At 36.6% G+C, this 25,713-nt stretch overlaps 1 protein-coding gene across 1 annotated transcript in view; it reads left to right on the top strand.

The window, feature by feature from the left end:
• Window positions 1-25,713, top strand: part of LOC150100525 (polycomb complex protein BMI-1-like) — a 265,230-nt gene that overhangs the window by 145,541 nt on the left and 93,976 nt on the right. Inside the window, exons 8-9 of the mRNA XM_090402672.1 lie at window positions 9,849-9,933; window positions 24,767-24,862. Coding sequence (XP_090258798.1) covers window positions 9,849-9,933; window positions 24,767-24,862 — 181 coding nt within the window. The remainder of the gene's footprint in view (window positions 1-9,848; window positions 9,934-24,766; window positions 24,863-25,713) is intronic.

The raw sequence follows: 25,713 nt of genomic DNA, 5'->3' as shown, positions 1-25,713 counted from the left end.
GATTCTTTTATCTATTTCCATATTTAATTTACCATCTTCACTAAAAATCGTGCCAAAGTAGCTGAAATGTTTTACTTGTTCCACAGGTTCTCCATTCACAACACAGTTGACATTTTCAATGATTCTGCCTATTTTCATTGTCTTTGTCTTTTTATTGCTGACCTTCATACCATATCTATTACAACAGTTATTCATTTTAGTCAGAGAATCTTGCAGACTTGTAGTGGATTTATTTATAAGTATAACATCGTCTGCATGAAGCAAAGAGCTGATATTAACATCTCCAATTTTGATGTCATGTTTAATACCACTTTCCTTCATAATGTGATTCATATAGATAATGAATAACAGAGGGGATCATGTACATCCTTGTCTCACACCAGATTCTGTCTAGATTCTGCCAGATTTAACATTAAACCATCTTCCTGTACTTCCTTCAATTCTAACTGCTGACTTACAACTCAAATAAAGACTAAGTATTGCTTGATATAATGCCCCATCGACACCATATAACTATAGCTTATTGAATAGCTTCTCTCTTGGCACCTTGTCATATGCCTTTTCCAAATCGACAAAATCTAAATACAGATGTTTGTTAAATTCCTATGATTTCTCTACTATTTGTTGTAAAGTGAAGATCTGAACCTGACCGCCTCTATTTGACCTGAATCCAGTTTGTTCTTCGCCAAGCTTTTCTTCCACAATTCTTCTCAACCATTTCTCAAGTATACTTGCATAAATTTTACCAGGAACACTCAGCAGGCAAATACCTCTGTAATTCTCACATTCAGTTTTATTTCCCTTTTTATATATGGGTACTATGAGAGCGCTACGCCAATCATCAGGAATTCGTCCCTCTGTCCAGTCATTCTGAACTATGCAGTGCAGCACAGCACTGTAAGACTTTTATACTACCATACTTCAGCATTTCTGGTCGAATATCATCTACTCCTGCCTTTCCACATTTCAAACCTTTGATGGCTTTTTCTACTTCAAGTATGGATATGTATGCCTGTTGAGTGTGTTTTTTACCACAGTGCTATCACTGCTTATTTCATTTATCAATTTTTCGAAGTAATTACTCCATACTTCAAGGATATCTTTTTCTCCCATTTTCATGTTACCTTTATCATCTCTTACTTCTTTTACAGCACTCTTTCCTCCATTCCTAAGCTTCTTCAACAACCTTCAGAATATTTTACCACCACCTTGATATTTATTTTCTATGTTCTTGGCTATTTTCTATGTTCTTGAAAGTCCTCCCATGACTTTTGTTTAGCTAATTTTACACATCACTTTTGTTTAGCTTTCTTACATTTGTCTCTGTATTCTCTAAGAGCACAAGCTGACTTATTTGCCAGGAACTTTTGATATGCTTTCTTCTTTTCCTTCACTGCCTCTTTAACTTCCTGTGTCCACCAGGGTGTTCTGATTTTTTTATCCTTGCATACAACCTCACCACATGCCTCTCTGGCAGAATCAATCAATGTTTCCTTCAGAGTTTGCCACTGATTCTCCAAGGTTTGATTCCTGTTCTCAAACTCTTTCATTTTTTCTTCAATAATCTTTGTGTATTTCAATGTACAATTCACATCTGAGAGCTGCTCAACATTTATTCACTTTAAAACTTTCTTACATGTTATTCTTTTCAATATAAAATTCAATTTTTTCCTGCTCAAGACTAAATAGTGATCACTTCCAATTTCAAATCTTCTGTGCACTCTGGTGTCCTGCACCAGGGAGAAAACATCACTATCAACAATAACATAGTCAATGAGATTTTTCTTATTCCTTGCCTCTTCTCTCCATGTGAATTTGTGCACATTTTTATGTTGGAACATAATGTTAGTAATAAACAGTCCATGTCCGGAGCAGAAATCCAACAGATATTTGCATTATTATTAGCTTTGTTCTTTTCTCCACATTTTCCCAAAATATTTTTGTACGTCTGACAATCATTTCCTACTCTGCTGTTTAGATCCCCAACAAGGACCAACTTTTCCTTTTTCATTGTGTCAGTTGCTTTTTCTAAAGCCTCAAAAAATTCCTCCACTTGTACCTTAGTAGAATCTTCTGTGGGACCATAGGCACAAATAAGTCTCATTGTCCAGTTCCCCATTCTCATATTTGCCCACATCACTCTACTTGAGACTGCCTGCCATTCAAGAAGATTAGCCTTGTATTTCTGTTGAATACTGTGGCTACTCCTTATTTTCCTTGATTGTCATTGCCTGAATATAACATTTTGTATTTATTGCTTAGAAAGATCTCACCAGTTTTTGTCTTTTTTGTTTCAGTCACCCCTATTATGTCGATCTGGTACTTATCTAATTCCTCAGCTAGCTCTATTTCTTGCCATTCAGGCTTCTTATGTTGATAGTACTGATCTTGAACTATGGTGATGCTGAGTTAGGGTGTGTTTTAGGATTTGTTCCTGTAGCTGATTTTTTGCCGTTTGCCCTGGTTCCCTGGTAAAAACAACGGGGGTCTTGTTTGACCGGGTGACGCCGCAGCCAGCATGAAATTGTCATGTTGTACCATTCATTTATGTTTTGGTTTAAGCTAATAAGAATATAATTTGGTCGGCTAATTCCCAGATTGTCAGCTTATCCTCGTTCGTTCAGTATCCAGGTAGATACCTAATAGGGTGCACCACGAGAAGGTGAGGATTGGACATCGGATCAGAAGCCCTGGGCGGTTCTCTGCATTCATATAACCATATAAATGCCATATAACCGCTGTGTGGAGGTCTCCTCTCAGTTATATAGCTTTGATCCTTAAGCAACCCATCAGAGATAGTTGTAGAAAGGTTTTCCACTTTTAGAAATTAATCTTGCGAATAAATTGTTTTTTTGTTTACCATATATTATCGCGTATAATGCGAAAAATTTATGGTTAAAATTTATGGTCTAAAGTTAGGGGTTCGCATTATATGCGGATCTTAAAAAATATATCATCTTATTAGACTTGCACACACAATATATACTACCTAATGCCTATGCAATGAAATCTACTTGACCCACTCGCATTCGGCGACTGAGCGCGCATTGTATCTGCGCATAAAGCCAGTAATTTAAGTAGTACTAATATCCTGCTCCCTTGGTGGGATATTAGCACAGTTATATCGGTTTTTACCACAGTTCATTTTATATATTATTCGTTAAACAAACCTAGCCTGAAAATGAGCCAACAGAAACATAACCATTCATCTTTTAAAGCAGGATTTAAATTGCGTGTCGTGCAGTTTGCAGAAGAACATAACAGTGTTGCTATGAGAAAATTTGGTGTAGCAGAGAGTAATATTAGACTTTGGCATAAGCAAAAATACAGTCTTGAAAAAATCCCCAAAACGAAACATGCCATCTTGGAGATGGTTAACGCATTTTGACGCAACGACAAGATGGCATTATAGTAACAAGAAATGCAATTCATTTTCAAGCTCTACCACTCAAGTATGGTAAATTCAAGGACACACCAGGTATTTCATCTTTTCTTGCTTCGCCTGGGTGGTGCAACAGATTTATGGAATGCAAAGCATTAACATTTCAACACCGAACAAAAATTGCACAGAAGTTACCAAAACAGCTTGAAGAAAAAGTGGAGTCCTTCCATAAATTTATCATAAAATTACAGAAGTGTCATGGATATGAACTTTCCCAAATAGGCAATATGGATGAGATGCCAATGTACTTTGATATGCCTGGGAATCGAACCGTAAACTCAGTTGGTGAAAAGAGTGTCCTCATAAAAACAACGGGACATGAAAAAACGCATTTTACCGTTGTTCTAGCATGCAATGCAGACGGAACCAAATTAAAGCCGACAGTGATATTTAAAAGGAAGACAATTCTGAAGCATATGAGAAAAGAAATTCTCATATGTTAAATAATAAAGGCACTAGGCAAAAGCTCTTATGATAGAGGAGTACAGTGATTTTTTTTTTAACGTATATAAACGAATCAAAAGATTAAATGGATAAATATGAAAACCTGTCCTTTGATTTGGAAGGTAATGGCACCAATTTAACTTCCGTTTTGCAGCCACTTGATGTCAGCTTGATTAAGCCGTTTAAAGATCACTTACGTGAAAAATGGAGAGAATGGATGTCATCTGGTTTGGTGAAGATGACAAAGGGTGGAATTTTCAGAAGCCTGAGATCACCCTGGTCACCAGCTGGGTTAAAGAAGCTTGGGATTCGATACCATCTGAAATGATTCAACGCTCGTTTCTTAAATGTGGAATATATAATTCAATGGATGGATCTGAAGATGACGTCATATACGAAAGCGAGGATGGCGCACAACAAAATGGGGAGCATGATGATGACAACTGATGATGCAATGCCTACAGATGAATTTATAAATGAAATGTTTGATGACTCAAAAGATGAAGAAGAATTTAAAGGATTTTGACATTTTGTTTTAAAATAAATATTTCGTTCGTTAATTCGTATTGTTTTATTTATAATGTTAAGGAACGAGATTCTTGTTGAGCTGTCTCTCTTCACTGCTTGCCGCTTAATTAGTGATAGCTTTGGGCCAGCTATCTCTGATTGGGTACCAGTGGAGATTGAACTGCTTACTCAGTCTCCAAAAGTAAGATAGGGCTAAAAACGGTCTCGCATACTCCCTATATACGGGAATAAAAAAAAAAAAGGCATTAGCTGATTTTTTTAGCTGAGAACAAGATTATCAGATTGTATTATACATGGACATATCATTTTAGGGCTAGTTTTCAAACAAAATTTCTAGTTCGCATTATACGCGATAATATACAGTAATTCTTTATTCAAGCATAAACCAAGTACTTACATTTGAATATGCTTAGTATAAGTATTCGCTTATACTAAGGCAGCTGATGTGCAAGTTGTCAGCCTCTGTTATATAAGTAGCCTAATGATGAAGATACTTCCTTGTGCAAGCTTTGTTTCCTTATGCATATTTAGGCTGAACTGCTGGTTTACACTCATGCACAAAGAGAAATAATTAAACAGCAGGTTTAATCACTTCAATGTTGTGTCTCTGTCACAGAGACATCTTCGAAACAATATTAAAATTGTAATAACACACACAAAAACACAATGAGTAGAAGAAAATAGAATACATAAAGCCTAAAGTCCTATGATGGGCTCCCTTTATGGGTACAGTTGGCCAGCTTTAGCTGTTGGGTGGGAGGCCTAAGAATTAAAGTTTCCCAAATTTTGGGAAGTTTAACACAACTATATTTATTAAGATTAGGCTGTTATTTTTAAAGCTGCTGATTCTAAAATGAATCTTTCAGGTTTGTAAGTGGGGGGGGGGGACAGCCCAATCTTAATAAATATAGTTGTGCTAAAATTCCAAAAATTTTGGAAACTTTAATTCTTAAAGTTTCCAACAGCTAAGGCTAGCCAAGAATAATGTATCTCATAGGATTTTATGCTCTAAGTAGTCTCAGCTTATTAACAATTTAAATATTGTATTCCAGGGAAACTAGAAACAGTCAAAATGAGATCGGCGATGGAGCATCCATGAGAGGAGTCATGCCTAGCAGGGGAAGAAATCGGGCTTCTCAGGTCATAAACCAGTGAAACCATGATACAGACAGAAAGAAGCAGAAAAATTATGGAAACATAGGAACGTGGAATGTGAAAACCCTATTGGAAATAGGAAACATTAAAAAGGAAATGAAGAGGCTTAATATAGACATGCTGGGAATATGTGAAACAAGATGGCAAGATCAAGGTGATTTCTGGAGTGACGACTACAGGATAATATTCTCAGGAAAAGCAGGGTAGCAGTAATACTCAAGAAACACCAGTTTGCATCCAATCTGAACCAGAAGAAGACCCAGAGGAAGACAGAAACCTGATAATATTGGAGTCTTGACAGATAATAGACTGATTTGGAGGAAAATTGTAGATAAGAAGTTAGTAATGATGTAAATTTTTCATGTAGTACTATCATATCCTGTACACCCCTTGTGGGTATATCAGGAATTTGATGATGATGGTGGTGGTACATAGAATACCATTGGACAAGGAAGGCAACTGGAAACCACCTTGTTCTACAACAATTCCTTAGTAATGTAGCATTGCTATCCCACTAACCATTTGGCTGAGGGAAAATTGCAAACACCAAGGTCAGATCTGATCTGGACTAGATAGTGATCCTTCGCTTAGCAATACACTTCTTAAAGGAAGTGTGTTTTGCGTTATTGGATAGTACAACAATTGATGTGAAATAATCAGCCTTTATACGCAAGTAGCCTGGTCGTTAATATACTTCAAGCAAACTTTGTGTTTGCTTACACTTGTATAGACTTATCCTATCCTATTCCCTCAGCCATACAGCTGGTGTGTGTGGGGGGGGGGGGGTAGTTATATTCTACCATATTAGGGAGATGATTATGAGCAAGGTGGTTTCCCATTGCCTTCCTTGCCGCAGCATATTTTTATGACAGTAGCCATGTGTGTTCATAGGACAGGTTTGCCTGTTTTGAAGGATGAAAAATCCTCTACCTCTGTGTGAGACCGGTTAACTCACCTTTAGTTGAAAGAGACCAGATAAAGGTTCTTCACGTCACTGATGGGAATCAAGCCCATGTCTTTCCGACCAAAGGGCTTCATCTATACTGACTGAGCTACGGAGGCTCAAGTATTAGATAAAGGCTTGGATAAAGTATTAAGCAAGAATATAATTTCTTACCAAGTGAACAAACTTTCTACAAAATGTACTGCAATTAGGTGAGTCCAATCCTCACCTAATTCCCTAAGTCCAATCCTCACCTAATTGCAGTACAAAATGTACTGCAATTAGGTGAGGATTGGACTTAGGGAATATGAAGCCGTTCTTGAGTTTCTGGCAAAATTTTCTGCCAAACTGTCTGCAGTAACTTTGTGATCAGCAATAACACATCCATTATGGTCTAAGGTAGATGAATGGTGTGTTCTGTATTTACCTTTAATTGATGAGGTAAATTGGATCCAAGATTGTTTCAGATTCCAGGGTCTCACATAATGTGCTCTAGTCCGAGTATGCTTAAAAGCTATTAATTTTGATCTGGTGTTGTAATAGGAGTACCTTCTGTGCCATTGTAATAGGGTTTTTTTCTTCTATATTATATTATCTTATCATTTTCCTTTTTGTTCTACCTTAAGTATTTTTCTCATGCCTGGGATCTCCAGATATTTATTTGATTGAAGACTGCACCTCTGAAATTCCATTATAGGCAAAAGAAAGCTTTCATACTCTAGTAGATCAAATAATCACTTATATCCTATCTTAGCCAAGGTTTGCAGTCATGGCAAAAATTACTCGCTTTTTATCTTAAATCACTACTAATCATTGGGGTTCCGCTATCAGCTCCGTCTGAATAGTGTTTTTTAGGATCAGTGCATTGCAAAAGATTGAATCGGACAACTATTTTTATCAACAATAACAATAAGTGTAATTTCTGATTTCTGGTCTAATAATTGTACATATCACATGAAATCACAAGATTCATTTATGAAAGGTAATTCTTAGCCTTTCTTGGTTTCTATTTAATTCTTTCACACTTACTTAGTTAGACTTTCAACAAGCATAATTTATATTACAACTGTCAGGAAGTTATACACATAACATGAATTCGTTAGGTGCGCTTGACATTCCTAATTTAGCATCATTCAAAATACAACATACATGTATACAACCATATCTCTCAGAATCTCATTTCTTTCAAACATTTAATCATAATCTAGGCAATTATATTTATACAATCCACCTCATTGAGTTTCAAACATTCCAATTATATGATAGCAGGAACATAATCTATCATAAAATTCAATCATAAGTACACATATAATTAATTAAGGAAATTTCAATAGCTCAATATTTTCTCCAAGGGAAATTATCTGCGCTCATGCTTCACTTATTAGCGATTACACACATTTACGAGAAATATTAACACTCTAAATACTATCTCCTGAAACTAGACAATTTAACAGTTCGATAGGGAATTCTTTCTTAATTCACAAACAATTAATGAATATATAGACTCACATGGGTCTCTTCCTATCTTGCATGTGTCTTCCGTCCTTTTTTTTTCTTATTCCGGCGCTTGAGTGGGGTTTCTTTCCTCCTTTTCTTGTTTTGGAAATCTCCTCGATGTGATACAGGGCACCGATGAATAGTCGCTGCAGCTGGTGGGATATAGGGTAGCCTTTCTGGCTACCCTATATCCCGCCAGCTGCCGCCTATGTCCTGCTCGACTTCAGGACCTTTACAGCAAGATTTCTCCTTAACTTATCACCTCCGGATATCTTTGGCTGTAACTGGAGCGCTATCAGTGGACGGGTCTCTCCGCCTTCCCCTCCAGAACTTATTGGCACCTCTCGTGGATGGATCACTCAAGATGAAGAAAAGGAAGCGCTTCTCATCTCAGAACCAAGCCTTTTAAATACCAGAGTCCCTGCACCTTGGATTAAGTTTTTGGGACCCCTAGCATCCCCGTGCGAGTCTTGCAAGTAGTTTTCAGAACCTTGGATAATGTTTCTCGAATATTCTTCAACAAATCTTACTTTCCTCCTTTACCTTCTCAATCCTGCCTACGGGCCTTTCCTTTTGATTCGTGCCGCGCCCTTTCAATATTGACCTTGAAGGTCACCTGTGATGGGACTTGCAAACAACTTTCAAAAGACATGCCGAATTTCAGGCGATGCTCTTGGTTTCAATACCTCTACATCCCTTCTTAAACAATGAGTGAGTTAATTCCCTTTGGGCTTATTTTGCTCTTTATACAGATAGCATTACATGGAAAAGCAAAATATACATTTGTACAAGAAAATTTATGTGAATTACTGCTGTAAAAAGTCGACTTTAGATGATTTATTTTGGCAACATCGAATTTTTACAGTGTGTATCTATGAAATACACCACACACTGTGTTGATCTTTTTTTTTGACTGTCTGTCATTCTGGTTTCCACCAAGGCTTTGGATAGAGTGGAAATCAAGAATGTGTTTTTGGAATGGCAGCTGTTGCTGCCTAGACAATGCATATTACATACTTTACTGCTTCATTAATAGGTGTTTGACTGTATCAACTTTAAATTCTGCTAGATGGGAATAAGTATTCCAGTCAGCCTGATCCATTTTCCATTTTGACATTCGTGTAGAATATGGTTTGTGTGAAGATGTGTAAATACAAGAAAAATGATCACTTCTGTAACTGTTATCTTCAGCATCTCATCTGAGCAGCAGAAAAATGACCGGAGAGCAGATTGTAAGATGAGCAGGCATATGGAAGAAAGTATTGAGCCTATTATTCAAAAAAAAGAGAGAAGTCATCATTGTCAAGGACTCGTTCAATGATACGACCTCATCTATTTGTGTTGGTACTACTCCATAGAGTTGTGTCCAGTAAAGTCACCCATAAGAAGTTTGGGTTTAGGCTGTTTCAAGATAAGGTTATCAAGATTGATTTCATTTAACTCAGCACTTGGTGGTAAATAAATTGAGCATACTGTAATAAGAGATGCCATGGAAACAAATCACTACTGCTTCCAGAGCAGTATTAAGCTTGACATGATGGAATGGAGTATGATTCCCCACTAAGATAGCTACTTCTCCATGAGCAGGACCATCTCTAATCCTGTTCTTGCATCATACCACAGTGAAATTCCTTAAACTGGGTTCTCATTGGATCTTAAATATGTTTCCTGCAGACAGAAAGGTTTGTGTTTCTGCAGTAAAGTCTTGATATTATTGATATTCTTGCAAAACTCACAACAGTTCCGTTGTAAAAATTTTCATCTGTTTAGGCTTTGTAGACCTGTCTGATTTCTGGGAGTTTGAGGACTTACCCTTGTTGGGTTTATATTTCTCATTAGATTTTTAGGAAGTCTGGACAACTGGTGTTTATTTATTCCTCTGGAAAAATATCCAATACTTCATTGGATGTGTCAGGATCACTGGGTAAGTTCAAGTTACTTCCAGTGGATACTGAAGTATCCATTTTTACTGTGGGAGATGTCTGGTAGTTTATCTTTTAGCGATATTTGCCATATTTTTTTAGACAAGTAGGTTCTAATTGAACAGAACCATTTTTGGAGTTGTCTCTGGACTAAGACCATAGTGCAATTGATGAGCTCAACAGAGTAGCATTCACGATCAAAACATTCAGGTATGGTGGAATAGACATACGTGTTTGAGATGCTGTTGGCATATTCTTAGCTGCCACCTTCTCAGCATAAGAGGATCTCAGAATAGGTGTAGTAGTGCTTAAGTTCTTTTTTGCATTCTAATATATTTCATTCTGTTTTCATTTTTTTGTATTCCCTTTTGATCTTTCCACTTCTGACAATGCACAGAAGTAAGCTGGTTGATCTTCCTGCCAGTTGATACATTTAGCTTTCTTTGCAGAGCAAGATTTATCGGCATGGGCAATAGAGCCATGACAGTCAATTTGGGCATGCTCATATTTCTGAGATATAAAGCATCTTAGTAGATTAGGGATGTACAGTCTAACAGGACTACTTTTACAGATGCTGGATGCTTAGGTGTATCAAAAGTAAAGGTGATGTTGAAAGTTTTTTTAACTTGGGTATATTATGTATTCAGGATACAAAGTAATTTTATATAAACTTGGTTTTTAATTAAAATTAAAAAACAAAAAATTAAAAACTTAACTTGGTTTTTGATTAATATTAAAAACCAAGTTTATATAAAATTACTTGATATCTTGAATACATAATATACCCAAGTTAAAAAAACTTTCTACATCTATCTCTCATCCTGAGATTTTATTTAATAAGGTCAAAGCACCTTGTGACAACTTGTTTAGATAAAATTCATAAGCTCTGCATTACTTCAACCTTAGCATTGTCAGGTCTGGCTCCAACTGACGAGACCTCAATAAAGGTCGAAACCAGTATGGGTAGTGACCATTGCCTTTAATGCATAGCATCATACATCTCCGCAAGGGGATGTGCTTTACACTAAAGGAAAAATACTAAGAAAAGTGACCAGAGCTTAATCCACCTTTTAAACGAGTTGCCTCAGAAATGCATTACGTGGCGCAAACTTGACTTACTTGTCTGTTTGCTTACTTGGGAAAAAGGATTAAAAACCAAGTTTATATAAAATTACCTGGTATCTTGAATAAGGTTGATGTTCCTAGTTGGAACCAGGTGACCATAGTTCATGGACAATTCATCGCAGAAAAAATTTGCTGAAAATAATGTTATTTGCTAGAAAATTGATAACGATATATGAAAAGTAAATGCAGTGTATGATAAATTTCTCAAAATATAGTTTATTTATGTATTATTTATTTAGATTTTAATTTGATTTTCATAATACGGGTCAAAGCTGTATAACTGAGAGGAGACCTCCACATAGCCTTTAAAGGAATGCGGAGAACCGACCAGGGCTTCTGACCTAATGTCCAATCCTCACCTTCTCGTGGTGCACCCTGTTGGGTATCTACTTTGATACTGAACGAACGAGGATGGGCTGGCAATTTGGGATTTAGCCGACCAAATTGTATTCTTATTGGTTAAACCAAAATAAAAAATGATGGTACAACATGACAAAATTTCATGCCGGCTGGGGCGTCGCCCGGTTAAACAAGGCCCCCGTTGTTTTCGCCAGGGAACCAGGGCGAACAGCGAAAAGTCAGCTACTGGAACAAATCTGAAAACAAACCCCAACTCAACATCACCAGAGTTAAAGATCGGTACTATCAACGTAAGAAGCCTGAATGGCAAAGAAATGGAGCTAGCTGAGGAATTAGATAAGTACCAGATCGACATAATAGGGGTGACTGAAACAAAAAAGACCAAAACTGGTGAGATCTTTCTGAGCAATAAATACAAAATGTTATATTCAGGCAATGACAATCAAGGAAAAGAAGGAGTAGCCATAGTATTCAACACAAAATACGAGGCTAATCTTCTTGAATGGCAGTCAGTCTCAAGTAGAGTAATGTGGGCAAATATGAGAATGGGGAACTGGACAATGAGACTTATTTGTGCCTATGGTCCCACAGAAGGTTCTACTAAGGTAGAAGTGGAGGAATTTTTTGAGGCTTTAGAAAAAGCAACTGACACAATGAAAAAGGAAAAGTTGGTCCTTGTTGGGGATCTAAATAGTAGAGTAGGAAATGATTGTGAGACATACAAAAATATTTTGGGAAAATTTGGAGAAAAGAGCAAAGCTAATAATAATGGCAAATATCTGTTGGATTTCTGCTCAGGACATGGACTGGTTATTACTAACACCATGTTCCAACATAAAAATGTGCACAAATTCACATGGAGAGAAGAGGCTAGGAATAAGAAAAGTCTCATTGACTATGTTATTGTTGATAGTGATGTTTTCTCCCTGGTGCAGGACACCAGAGTGTACAGAGGATTTGAAATTGGAAGTGATCACTATTTAGTCCTGAGCAGGATAAAATTGAATTTCATATTGAAAAGAATAACATGTAAGAAAGTTTTAAAGCGAATAAAAGTTGAGCAGCTCTCAGATGTAAACTGTAGACTAAAATACAGAAATATTATTGAAAAGAAAATGAAAGAGTTTGAGAACAGGAATCAAACCTTGGAGATTCAGTGGCAAACTCTGAAGGAAACATTGATTGATTCTGCCAGAGAGGCATGTGGTGAGGTTGTGTGCAAAGATAAAAAAATCAGAACTCCCTGGTGGACACAGGAAGTTAAAGAGGCAGTGAAGGAAAAGAAGAAAGCATATCAAAAGTTCCTGGCAAATAAGTCAGCTTGTGCTCTTAGAGAATACAGAGACAAATGCAAGAATGCTAAACACTGTGTAAAACTAGCTAAACAAAAGTCATGGGAGGACTTTGGCAAGAATATAGAAAATAAATATCAAGAAGGTGGCAAAATATTCTGGAGGTTGTTGAAGAAGCTTAGGAATGGATGAAAGAGTGCTGTAAAAGGAATTAGAGATGATAAAGGTGAAATGAAAACAGGAGAAAAAGATATCCTTGAAGTATGGAGTAATTACTTTGAAAAACTGCTAAATGAAACAAGCAGTGATGACAGCACAGTGATAAAAAACACTGACCAGGCATGCAGTCAGGAATACATATCCATACTTGAAGTAGAAAAAGCCATCAAAGGCTTGAAATGTGGAAAGGCAGCAGGAGTAGATGATATTCGACCAGAAATGCTGAAGTATGGTGGTATAAGAGTCTTACAGTGGCTGCACTGCATAGTTCGGAAAGCCTGGACAGAGGGACGAATTCCCGATGATTGGAGTAGAGCTCTCATAGTACCCATATATAAAAAGGGAAATAAAACCGAATGTGAGAATTACAGAGGTATTTCCCTACTGAGTGTTCCTGGCAAGATCTATGCAAGTATACTTGAGAAACGGTTGAGAAGAATTGTGGAAGAAAAGCTTGGTGAAGAACAAGCTGGATTCAGGCCAAATAGAGGCTGTCAGGATCAGATCTTCACTTTACGACAAATAGTCGAGAAAGCATGGGAATATAACAAAGATCTGTATTTAAGTTTTGTCGATTTGGAAAAGGCATATGACAAGGTGCCAAGAGAGAAGCTATTCAATACGCTGCAGTTATATAGTGTCAATGGGGCATTATATCAAGCAATACTTAGTCTTTATTTGAGTTGTGAGTCAGCAGTTAGAATTGAAGGAAGTACAGGAAGATGGTTTAATGTTAAATCTGGTGTGAGACAAGGATGTACATTATCCCCTCTGTTATTCATTATCTATATGGATCACATTATGAAGGAATGTGGTATTAAACCTGATATCAAAATTGGAGATGTTAATGTCAGCTCTTTGCTTTATGCGGATGATGTTATACTTCTAAAAAAATCCGCTACAAGTCTGCAAGATTCTCTGACTAAATTGAATAGCTGTTGTAATAGATATGGTATGAAGGTCAGCAATAAAAAGACAAAGACAATGAAAATAGGCAGAATCATTGAAAATGTCAACTGTGTTGTGAATGGAGAACCTGTGGAACAAGTAAAACATTTCAGCTACTTAGGCACAATTTTTACTGAAGATGGTAAACTAAATATAGAAATAGACAACAGAATCAGCAAAGCTGGTATCGTGGGAAGTCAATTGAATAAATTCATATGGAATAAGAAAGAAATTAGTCGGAACACTAAATTAGCTGTATACAAGACTGTGTTCAAACCAATTTTAACTTATGGATCTGAGAGCTGGGTCAGAAGTAAAACACTTGACCAAAGACTAGAGACCGCAGATATGAGAGTCCTGAGAAAGATTAGAGGCGTGAACAGATGGCATCAATGGCAATATCATATTAAAAATGAGGATATTAGGAAAGAACTTGAGATTGTCAGCATCCAGGAATGCGTTAGCAGAGCTAATCTCAGATGGTATGGTCACTTAAATAGAATGGGAGACGAAAGATTAGCAAAACAAGTGTTCTCTGCCAGGTTGGCAGGAAAACGACCCAGAGGAAGACCAAGATATAGGTGGATTGATACGGTACAAAGTGCCTTAGACGATAGAAATATAAGATCTGATAATGTTGGAGTCTTGACAAGTAACAGACTGATTTGGAGGAAAATTGTAGATAGGAAGTTAGTAATGATGTAATTTTTTCATGTAGTACTGTCATATCCTGTACACCCCTTGAGGGTACATGGCAGGAATTTGATGATGATGATGATGATAATACAGTGAAACTTGTTCAAAGCAGAATCGAAAGGGACCGAATATATTTTCCACTTTGGCCAAGTTTCTGCATTATACAAAATTGCAAAAAAAATTTTAAATCCATTAAAATCATATTTCATGGTACACACCTGTTTATGAGTGAAAATCGGCATCAGTAGCTCTTGTAAGTGATACTTGTAGACCTATGTTATTCAAGTAATAGTAGTAATAATAATAACACATTATTAAAGTACTGTATTAATGCTCTATTACACTGCAATTACACATTTCCAATATACAACTCATTGAGATTTCTTCCACAGATCCAACAAAGAAACTTGTTTCCACTTTTTTGTGATCATGTCGTTTTGAATGCAGTCCTTAACTGTATACAATAGTTCAAGAAGGCTGGAAGAGTTTGAATCAATTGCAAACTGAATTACTTAACTGATGCAATGAAGGGCCTGTTCATGTGTACGAATTTTCATTGACATATCCTGTTCTCCGGCTGCTCCTTCTTCCTCCTCATCCTCCACATCTTCGTTTTGTGTATTTCTTACCACTAGTAAAGCTGTAGCAGATTCAAAGCTGTAATGTGTGGCTAGATGGTCATCACTCTGAACAAAGTTCGTTCTATCATAGGAAATTTCTTTTCCTAAGCAGAGATTGGATATTGCAGCAATGTTTTCACTCGCCTCCTCCAAATTATCTGCCACATCACTTTCCCCAAACCCAGCTTTAGCAAAACATATTTTTACTGTTTCTGCTTTAATTTTCTTCACTGCCAACCCGATCCAATTCACAGCATCCAGAACTGATACAGATCTTGCTAATGTGCAAGAGCTATCGGCTTCTTCTATTCGAAATCAAAGATTGCATCAGAAATCGTCTGTAGTGCAGTTTGAATGTGTTAATAACACCCATATCCATGGGCTGTAATACACTTGTTGCATTTTCTGGGAACCAGGCAATTTTCACATTTGTGGCAGATAGCATTGTCAAAAAAAGGATAACATTTCTATTTTCCTTCTTCATTTTTGCATTAAACATGTTTAACCACTCTTCCATTGTAGCTGCAGTCATCCAAGCGTTTTTATTGTTTCTCCAAATCACTGGTAAATTATTAATTTTCAGGTTCTTGAACCATCTTGGTTTTGCTGCTTTTCCATTTCTCCCACCATATTCCCACACAATAACACTCTAAGTCTTTCTTTGGACATTTTGCCCTCGGTACACTTTTCTCCCTTAACCGCGAGTGATTTTGTTGGTAATGTCTGAAAAAAAATCCTGTTTCGTTCACATTTAAATGTTTTTAGGTTCATATGGTGAAACCAATTCTAGGAGTTTTGGTTTCCATTAATTCACTACACTACACTTTCACCACATCTTTAGATTCCCCAAATACTTCATTCCACACAATATTGTGCCTCTTCTTAAAACTAACCAACCATCCTGTAAACGCCTTAAACTGATCATTCCCAAGAAATTTGATCACTGCAAGAGCTTCAGTTTGGACCGGATATGTGAATGTATTTTGATCTTGCATTCATGAACCACTCCCACACTACCTCATTGATTTCCTCGTTACCGGTTACCTTTGCCTTCCTCTTCATTCGACCGTTTCCTTGCAGCCACTTGTTCATTATTTTATCCTTTTGTTTAAGTGTGTTGTATACTTGCGTTTTGCCACACTTAAACCGCATCATTATTTCCTGTACCGAGAGTTTATCCTTTTCTTTACTTTCAATGACTTCGACTTTTTCGTTTAGTGACAAAGCCACATACGATTTAGCCATGATGCAAAAAATGAACTGATCAGTTTGTTCAAATTCGGGTTACTGTTTGGACTTACGGGAAACTGACACATTAATTCTCAAACGAAACAGTAAAAGCAACACAAGTGCCAAAATCTAAAAAATATAGGTGTATTTTTGAAACACTTTCCGCTTTATACAAGTAATTTTTAATAAATTCTTCAAATATTGCTTTCCGTTTCTACGTTGGGCAGATTCCGCATTATACAAAATAAATAGCACTGTAATACTTATTCTTCTGGCTGGGACTATATAATTTGTTCTCATTGAGCAAGTTTCCACCTTATTCACGTTCTGCCTTGGACAAGTTTTATTGTATTTTTATTCATATACAGCGAAAGTAACATTTTATTGATCGGTGAGTTTTCTGATTTCTGTTTCATCTTAAAAAGTTGTAAATATTTTTTCTTTACTTAGATACTACAGGTTCTTGTTGATGGAATATCAATATTTACAAAACTGGAATAGGGTGGTTTATTGGAAAAGAGCACCATATTTAAGAATATTTATTCTGCAAATCATTCACTATTTTTCTGCACACTTAGACACCCAACCAGATATATATCTCACATTTTATCTGAACTAATTCAGAAGATATGGTGTTTCAGTTATTGAATACGCAGTCATTTTAAAAATGACTCCATTTTTCCTACATAGGAAAGATATGTTGTATGCTGTTATCGTTTACAGGGCTAGTTTAAAATCATAGATGCACTTAAAGATCACAATCGTGATGAATAATTTCACTTAACTTTCAGCCTGGTGGTTGTTAGGATTATCTTCTGGTATATCTCAGGATTACTGTCTAGTAACCAGAAAGGATTATTATATATATTATTAAAGATCTCAGATTTCAGAAATGGCAACAGTCAGCAGCTGTAATAATCGAGACTTATTTTTATAGGTAAAAGAACACCATAAATGATATTATATATGAAAAGATAACATGAAATCTATTTTTATGTACTTTTTGTTGTAATTTTTATTCATTTTAACCTGGTCCAGAAATCTGCTGTAGATACCAAACATGGAAACCACTCAAGCCACTTCAGGCCTCCAGTAAGCAGTGCTGTGGTCTCACATCAGATGACAAAATTCATCTCTCGCCTAAAAACAATTACAAACATCCATGCTCATTGTGAATTTCGAGTGTACAGGGATAATAGTTATTTCAACTAATCATTGGTGGGATTGGACGGTATGCTATCTAGTCAGTTGTTAACGACATGATGTTTCTAATTACAGTTTATTTTTGAATAGTTCACAAGAAAAATAATTACGTATTTCACTTTGGGAGCATGCGCGCTCACACACATTTTTATTTATTTTTTTTTTCCAGTAAAGAAGACTAAATATAAAATTTAAAATTTCTTAGTGTCATAAAATACTAATGATGGAGAAAAAAGTAAAGACTATAATGCAGCTGCAGATGGCAATTTAGCTTATTCTGATTTACATAACGATGATAGGATTAATGTAATTTTATTATCATATTCTTTAATATAATTACTCAGAAGTGCACCTATGATTCTTAAATGATGAATTCTAGCTATGCGAACGATAGCAGCATACAAGATATCTTTCTTATGCAGAAAAGTGGAATCCTTTTTAAAATATACAGGTAGCACTCATATAATGCGGATGTCAGGTTCCACAAAAATGTTGCGTTATGCGAGACTCAGATCAAATATGAAAAAGTAGGGTTAGGTTCTGAAATCTTTTTTTTTTTTTTTTTTTTTTTAAAGATAAACAATGACATATCAAACAAAAAAATATTTTTATTTAATTCAGGTTAAGAAAACAATATAAACTATGAAACAAATACATAGTATAAAATCATAAAAAATTATAAATTGTATGTAAAGTTTATTGCACATAATACATGAATGTTTTAGACAAAATAAAATGGAAGTGTATATTTTAATCGTCATCACTCTCTTCAAAAATAATATTTCGTAGATGTTCTTTATTTACGACTGGCCGGACGTCGTCATTACTTTGAATCTGTTGGACATCATTAGTATAATTCGCATTGCATACTTTGGCTGGTTTAGTTATCAAGAAGTCAATAATAAGGCCTTGCTTAACACTATGCTGCAATTTTTTATTAAGCTCATAATACAGAGCTAAACAAATATCCAATTGTCTCGTGAAGTTTCCAGAGCGCTTCATTGAGAGATCATTATCCATAAAATAACTTTCTTGCCAAGTCCAATCCTGCTAATTTTTTGAAACTGAATTCTTTAATGGAATCATCACAATCAGAATCTTAGGCAGAACTTACCCTGCCATTTGGTTCGGCGTCATCTATTAATTGTACCAGTTCCTCCTCATTTAAATGTTTCCCCATTGATTAATTCACTATTGAAGAGATTGGAGCACTTATTGAAGAAGTTTGCAAAGTCTCATGTGCTGATCGAAACCGAATGTATCTTCAGTCTTGTTCAATTGTTACCTTGGCAGTTTAGAGTGGGTGGGTTTATCTCATCATCAAATTCCTGCCATGTACCCTCAAGGGGTGTGCAGGATATGACAGTACTACATGAAAAAATTACATCATTACTAACTTCCTATCTACAATTTTCCTCCAAATCAGTCTGTTACTTGTCAAGACTCCAGCATTATCAGATCTTATATTTCTATCGTCTAAGGCACTTTGTACCGTATCAATCCACCTATATCTTGGTCTTCCTCTGGGTCGTTTTGCTGCCAACCTGGCAGAGAACATTTGTTTTGCTAATCTTTCCTCTCCCATTCTATTTAAGTGACCATACGACCTGAGATTAGCTCTGCTAACGCATTCCTGGATGCTGACAATGTCAAGTTCTTTCCTAATATCCTCATTTTTAATATGATATTCCCATTGATGCCATCTGTTCACGCCTCTAATCGTTCTCAGGACTCTCATATCTGCAGTCTCTATTCTTTGGTCAGGTGTTTTACTTCTGACCCAGCTCTCAGATCCATAAGTTAAAACTGGTTTGAACACTGTCTTGTATACAGCTAATTTAGTGTTCCGACTAATTTCTCTCTTATTCCATATAAATTTATTCAATTGACTTCCCACCATACCAGCTTTGCTGATTCTGTTGTCTATTTCTATATTTAATTTACAATCTTCAGTAAAAATCGTGCCTAAGTAGCTGAAATGTTTTACTTGTTCCACAGGTTCTCCATTCACAACACAGTTGACATTTTCAATGATTCTGCCTATTTTCATTGTCTTTGTCTTTTTATTGCTGACCTTCATACCATATCTGTTACAAGAGCTATTCAATTTAGTCAGAGAATTTTGCAGACTTGTAGCGGATTTATATAGAAGTATAACATCATCCGCATAAAGCAAAGAGCTGACATTAACATCTCCAATTTTGATATCAGGTTTAATACCACATTCCTTCATAATGTGATCCATATAGATAATGAATAACAGAGGAGATAATGTACATCCTTGTCTCACACCAGATTTAACATTAAACCATCTTCCTGTACTTCCTTCAATTCTAACTGCTGACTAACAACTCAAATAAAGACTAAGTATTGCTTGATATAATGCCCCATTGACACCATATAACTGCAGCGTATTGAATAGCTTCTCTCTTGGCACCTTGTCATAAGCCTTTTCCAAATCGACAAAACTTAAATACAGATCTTTGTTATATTCTCATGTTGTCTCGACTATTTGTCGTAAAGTGAAGATCTGATCCTGACAGCCTCTATTTGGCCTGAATCCAGCTTGTTTTTCACCAAGCTTTTCTTCCACAATTCTTCTCAACCGTTTCTCAAGTATACTTGCATAGATCCTGCCAGGAACACTCATTAGGGAAATACCTCGGTAATTCTCACATTCAGTTTTATTTCATTTTTATATATGGGTACTATGAGAGCTCTACTCCAATCATCGGGAATTCGTCCCTCTGTCCAGGCTTTCCGAACTATGCAGTGCAGCCACTGTAAGACTTTTATACCACCATACTTCAGCATTTCTGGTCGAATATCATCTACTCCTGCTGCCTTTCCACATTTCAAGCCATTGATGGCTTTTTCTACTTCAAGTATGGATATGTATTCCCGACTGCATGCCTGGTCAATGTTTTTTATCACTGTGCCGTCATCACTGCTTGTTTCATTTAGCAGTTTTTCAAAGTAATTACTCCATACTTCAAGGATATCTTTTTCTCCTGTTTTCATGTCACCTTTATCATCTCTAACTCCTTTTACAGCACTCTTTCCTCCATTCCTAAGCTTTTTCAACAACCTCCAGAATATTTTGCCACCTTCTTGATATTTATTTTCTATATTCTTGCCAAAGTCATCCCATGACTTTTATTTAGCTAGTTTTACACAGTGTTTAGCATTCTTGCATTTGTCTCTATATTCTCTAAGAGCACAAGCTGACTTATTTGACAGGAACTTTTGATATGCTTTCTTCTTTTCCTTCACTGCCTCTTTAACTTCCTGTGTCCACCAGGGAGTTCTGATTTTTTTATCCTTGCACACAACCTCACCACATGCCTCTCTGGCAGAATCAATCAATGTTTCCTTCAGAGTTTGCCACTGAATCTCCAAGGTTTGATTCCTGTTCTCAAACTCTTTCATTTTCTTTTCAATAATATTTCTGTATTTTAGTCTACAGTTTACATCTGAGAGCTGCTCAACTTTTATTCGCTTTAAAACTTTCTTACATGTTATTCTTTTCAATATGAAATTCAATTTTATCCTGCTCAGGACTAAATAGTGATCACTTCCAATTTCAAATCCTCTGTACACTCTGGTGTCCTGCACCAGGGAGAAAACATCACTATCAACAATAACATAGTCAATGAGACTTTTCTTATTCCTAGCCTCTTGTCTCCATGTGAATTTGTGCACATTTTTATGTTGGAACATGGTGTTAGTAATAACCAGTCCATGTCCTGAGCAGAAATCCAACAGACATTTGCCATTATTATTAGCTTTGCTCTTTTCTCCAAATTTTCCCAAAATATTTTTGTATGTCTCACAATCATTTCCTACTCTGCTATTTAGATCCCCCAACAAGGACCAACTTTTCCTTTTTCATTGTGTCAGTTGCTTTTTCTATAGCGTCAAAAAATTCCTCCACTTCTACCTTAGTAGAACCTTCTGTGGGACCATAGGCACAAATAAGTCTCATTGTCCAGTTCCCCATTCTCATATTTGCCCACATTATTCGACTTGAGACTGACTGCCATTCAAGAAGATTAGCCTCGTATTTTGTGTTGAATACTATGGCTACTCCTTCTTTTCCTTGATTGTCATTGCCTGAATATAACATTTTGTATTTATTGCTCAGAAAGATCTCACCAGTTTTGGTCTTTTTTGTTTCAGTCACCCCTATTATGTCGATCTGATACTTATCTAATTCCTCAGCTAGCTCCATTTCTTTGCCATTCAGGCTTCTTACGTTGATAGTACCGATCTTTAACTCTGGTGATGTTGAGTTGGGGTTTGTTTTCAGATTTGTTCCAGTAGCTGACTTTTCGCTGTTCGCCCTGGTTCCCTGGCGAAAACAACGGGGGGCCTTGTTTAACCGGGCGACGCCCCAGCCGGTATGAAATTTTGTCATGTCGTACCATCATTTTTTATTTTGGTTTAACCATTAAGAATACAATTTGGTCGGCTAAATCCCAAATTGCCAGCGCATCCTCGTTCGTTCAGTATCAAAGTAGATACCCAACAGGGTGCACCACGAGAAGGTGAGGATTGGACGTTAGGTCATAAGCCCTGGTCGGTTCTCCGCATTGCTTTAAAGGCTATGTGGAGGTCTTCTCTCAGTTATACAGCTTTGACCCTTAAGCACCCCGGGTTTATCTCTATTAACAAATATCTGGAAATTTGTTAATAGGTGTATATCGCAAAAGCACTCTAAGTGGCTATTACTATAAAAATATATTTTTTTTACGTAAAAAAAGCATTATATATTGTATGTAACTCGCCAAAAAATAAAGTGCTCAGCTTGAGATAAACACACTTATGATTTTAATGCACTTTCCTGGCAAAAAACGAAGACAATTTTCAACAATAAATACTTTATGTGGTAAACAATTGACGTACATGTGTGCTAAATGGTATATCCTTGAATATAAATTCGCTACGTATAACTACATGCACGATGCGGGTAGCCTCAAATTTAAAGAAGATAAAATTTGATCAAGTCACGCAGTGAAAAATATATGAAAAGATAAAGGGCTACTACAGTTTGTAGACGTCTTATAATTGAAACCGCGTTGTATAAGTACCACGTTCAACAAGGGTTACTACAATTTGTAGACCGTATTATATCGATATCGCATTATACGAGGGTTACCTGTATACATGTATTCAATAACTGAAACATGTCACCTTCTGAATTAGTTCAGATAAAAAAATATATCACACCTGGATGGGTGTCTAAATGCGCAGAACAGAATTTTTCTCTGTTCTACACATTTCATTCTCTCTAATAATAGGAATATATAAATAGTTAACTATAAGTATTAGTTGGAAGGAATGGGGGAGGACAACTTCTCCCCCATTCCCCTGTCCTTCTCGTCAACAAGAATTTAAAAATGCCATCACCATACCCTACGTCCGTGGCACATCCGAAAAAATAGCCAAGACACTAAAATAGTACAACCTACACACAGCATAATAAGCCCCACCGCAAACTTGCTACCCTTATCCGTCCTACGAAAGATCAGCTCCCTCCTCTCTCTCTGCCTGGAGTTTACAAAGTACCCTGTTCCTGTAAGCTGGCGTACTTTGGACAGACAGGAAGATCAGCATCCATCCGTCTAGAGGAACACAAGTCTTACATCTTCAAACACAACTATGGCCATTCAGGCTTGGCTGACCATGTTTTGGACATCTCCCACAGGGTATCATGGAAGAAAACCACCATGCTCCACCACAGCAAATTCAAGAAAGAGAGACTTTTCTTAGAAGCAGCAGCAGCTCTCAAAAACCAACCAAATCTCAATAAATACGGTTGCATTAAGCTTCCGAAGATTTGGGAAACACTCATCACCAGAGTTCCCGCCTTACATTCCAGGCCACTTACTACTGCCCTTAGAGGGCGCTCTACCTAGATAGGACTTTAGTGTCACCCACGTAGTTGGGCTTAGTATTGTTTGTTATTTGTGTATATGTTCCATTAATTGTTTTTGTAATCCCCGTAGATGTCCTAGTGACTAGGACGAAATATAGGAAGTATTAAATTCTATTTTAATTCTTTTTGAGTGTTGTAAAAAATCCATTAAGCCTCCAACATGATGTCCTCACAGCACTTAAGCCTCTACACACGTAGCAGAATGTAATTTCTTAATACTTTTGAAAGATCCTGCCAGTCGTGAATAATGCCATCCTTTTGAATAAAGAAGGGTGACATTTTCCCTATTGTCTTTTCACCTGTGGCATCAATGATCAGAAATACTGGTACATTTGTATTAGTATTGCATATCTTTTATTTCTTACTTGTGTTATCAAGTGCCGTATATATGGTACCAGTTCTTGGTCAGGACCTTGTTAAGGTCCCTAAACTATTTGAGGATGAGGAATTCGTGCTCAAGGGGTTTTTGGTTCAGCACTAGAATGCCCCACCCACCATGGAGTCACACATGGACTCTCACTGACCTGGGCTATCCCAGAGGCTCTGACAGCTCCACAGTAAGCCTTGGGTTCCAATCCTGGACATGGGGGTGAGAGACACTGCAGTGCTGTCAACCCTTGCAGCTAAGCCCACTAGCTAATCAATCCTGGCCAGGTCATCCAGGACTACCAAAGCAGAGTCCAAAGTAGTGCAAGACTACCAGAACCCCCCTCCCCTCCAAATGTTCACATGTCACGCTGCATGACAAACATGGTGGCAGAGCATTGGATCACAGTGGTGATAGGCGGGAAAAAAAGGATAGCAGGAAAGACTTAGAAGAAGTAGAGTGAAGAATATAGGAAGAAAAGCAAAGAAAAACAGGAAGAATGAAAATGGCTAGTACAATCACTGGGAGGTCCCCCTCCACCATGAACAGGCGCCCCACAAGGGAGGGACTAGGCAATGTGGAGAACTCTGAGTTACTGGCATTGACTCTTAAGAAACCTTGTGAATGAATTGTTAAATCAAAAAATATCAATAGAAACTATTGAACAGATGATCTTTTCTCTGTTTTCTTTAATAATCTATTATAGTAAGGTGATTATTTAAATATTCTTACTTAATTATTGTGAATTAAATCAAGTACTTCATGTTGCAACATTATAATTACTAATGATTAGTAAAAAAACATTTTTGCTATACTTTATCTTCTGTTTTTAAATAGAATCATCGCCGCTATCTCCGGTGTCCAGGTGCAATCACAATTGCCCATCTGAAAAGGTTGCTAAAAGCAAAATATGGTCTTCATCCTTTACATAAGGTACAGAAATTATATCATGTCAGAACTCATTTATTTGTAGTATTTTGTACAGTTTTTTGTAAGCAGGAATATCAGTATATTCCAAAGTTGGTTGATGACAGTCATTATTAATCTTTACCTATGAGTACCTTTAATATAATTTACAAATCAGTTTTTATTTATGTATTAATTGTTGCACCCTCTCATTAATAACTTTTCATTCTTTCAGCTATTAAAAATAATGTTTAGTTTTTGGCTAAACAGCTTGCCATTTTTGTGCACTGTGCTTGTCACATAAAAGTAGCTACTGTCATTGATCAGTGATTCTTAGGTAATGACTTCCCAGATATTACAATCTAGGTTTGACCTGTATGTGAATGTAAAAATGGAATGAAACTGCCAGGCTAGGTTTTTAAATAAGAGCTTATTGGATTTTTTGTAAACTATTTTAATTTTTAATGAAACCTGTGATGTTGCAATCAAAATGGCAAGCACATTGAAGGCAGTAAATAATAATGAAAATAGCACATAATTTTGCACTGAAATTAACAGTGCACCATCACTGTGTGTGTGTGTGTGTGTGTGTATGTGTGAAACAAGCGAGCAATTCAGAGACAGAATACAAGATGCTTCTGATGATTGTAATATATCGTTACCATGTTTCTATCAGTAAGTACCTGCTGTATGCAGTCTGCATTGTGTGCATCAGTCTTCCACCTGTATTGATCTGCTTTCTACTGCACAGTATTTTTCTCTGTAGATTGTATTATATGGGCAATTTGCTTGTTATGTTTAGGTTTCCATGAGAAACACTCGTATATCTTCATATGAGACCCACTTCACTTGAATATACCTACATAATATAAATTCCA

Source organism: Typopeltis vanoorti, chromosome 13, assembly GCF_054136105.1.
Source record: "Typopeltis vanoorti isolate ZY-2024b chromosome 13, IOZ_Tvanoo_1.0, whole genome shotgun sequence".
Taxonomy (NCBI): domain Eukaryota; kingdom Metazoa; phylum Arthropoda; class Arachnida; order Uropygi; family Thelyphonidae; genus Typopeltis; species Typopeltis vanoorti.
This window is presented reverse-complemented; position numbering and strand designations above follow the sequence as displayed.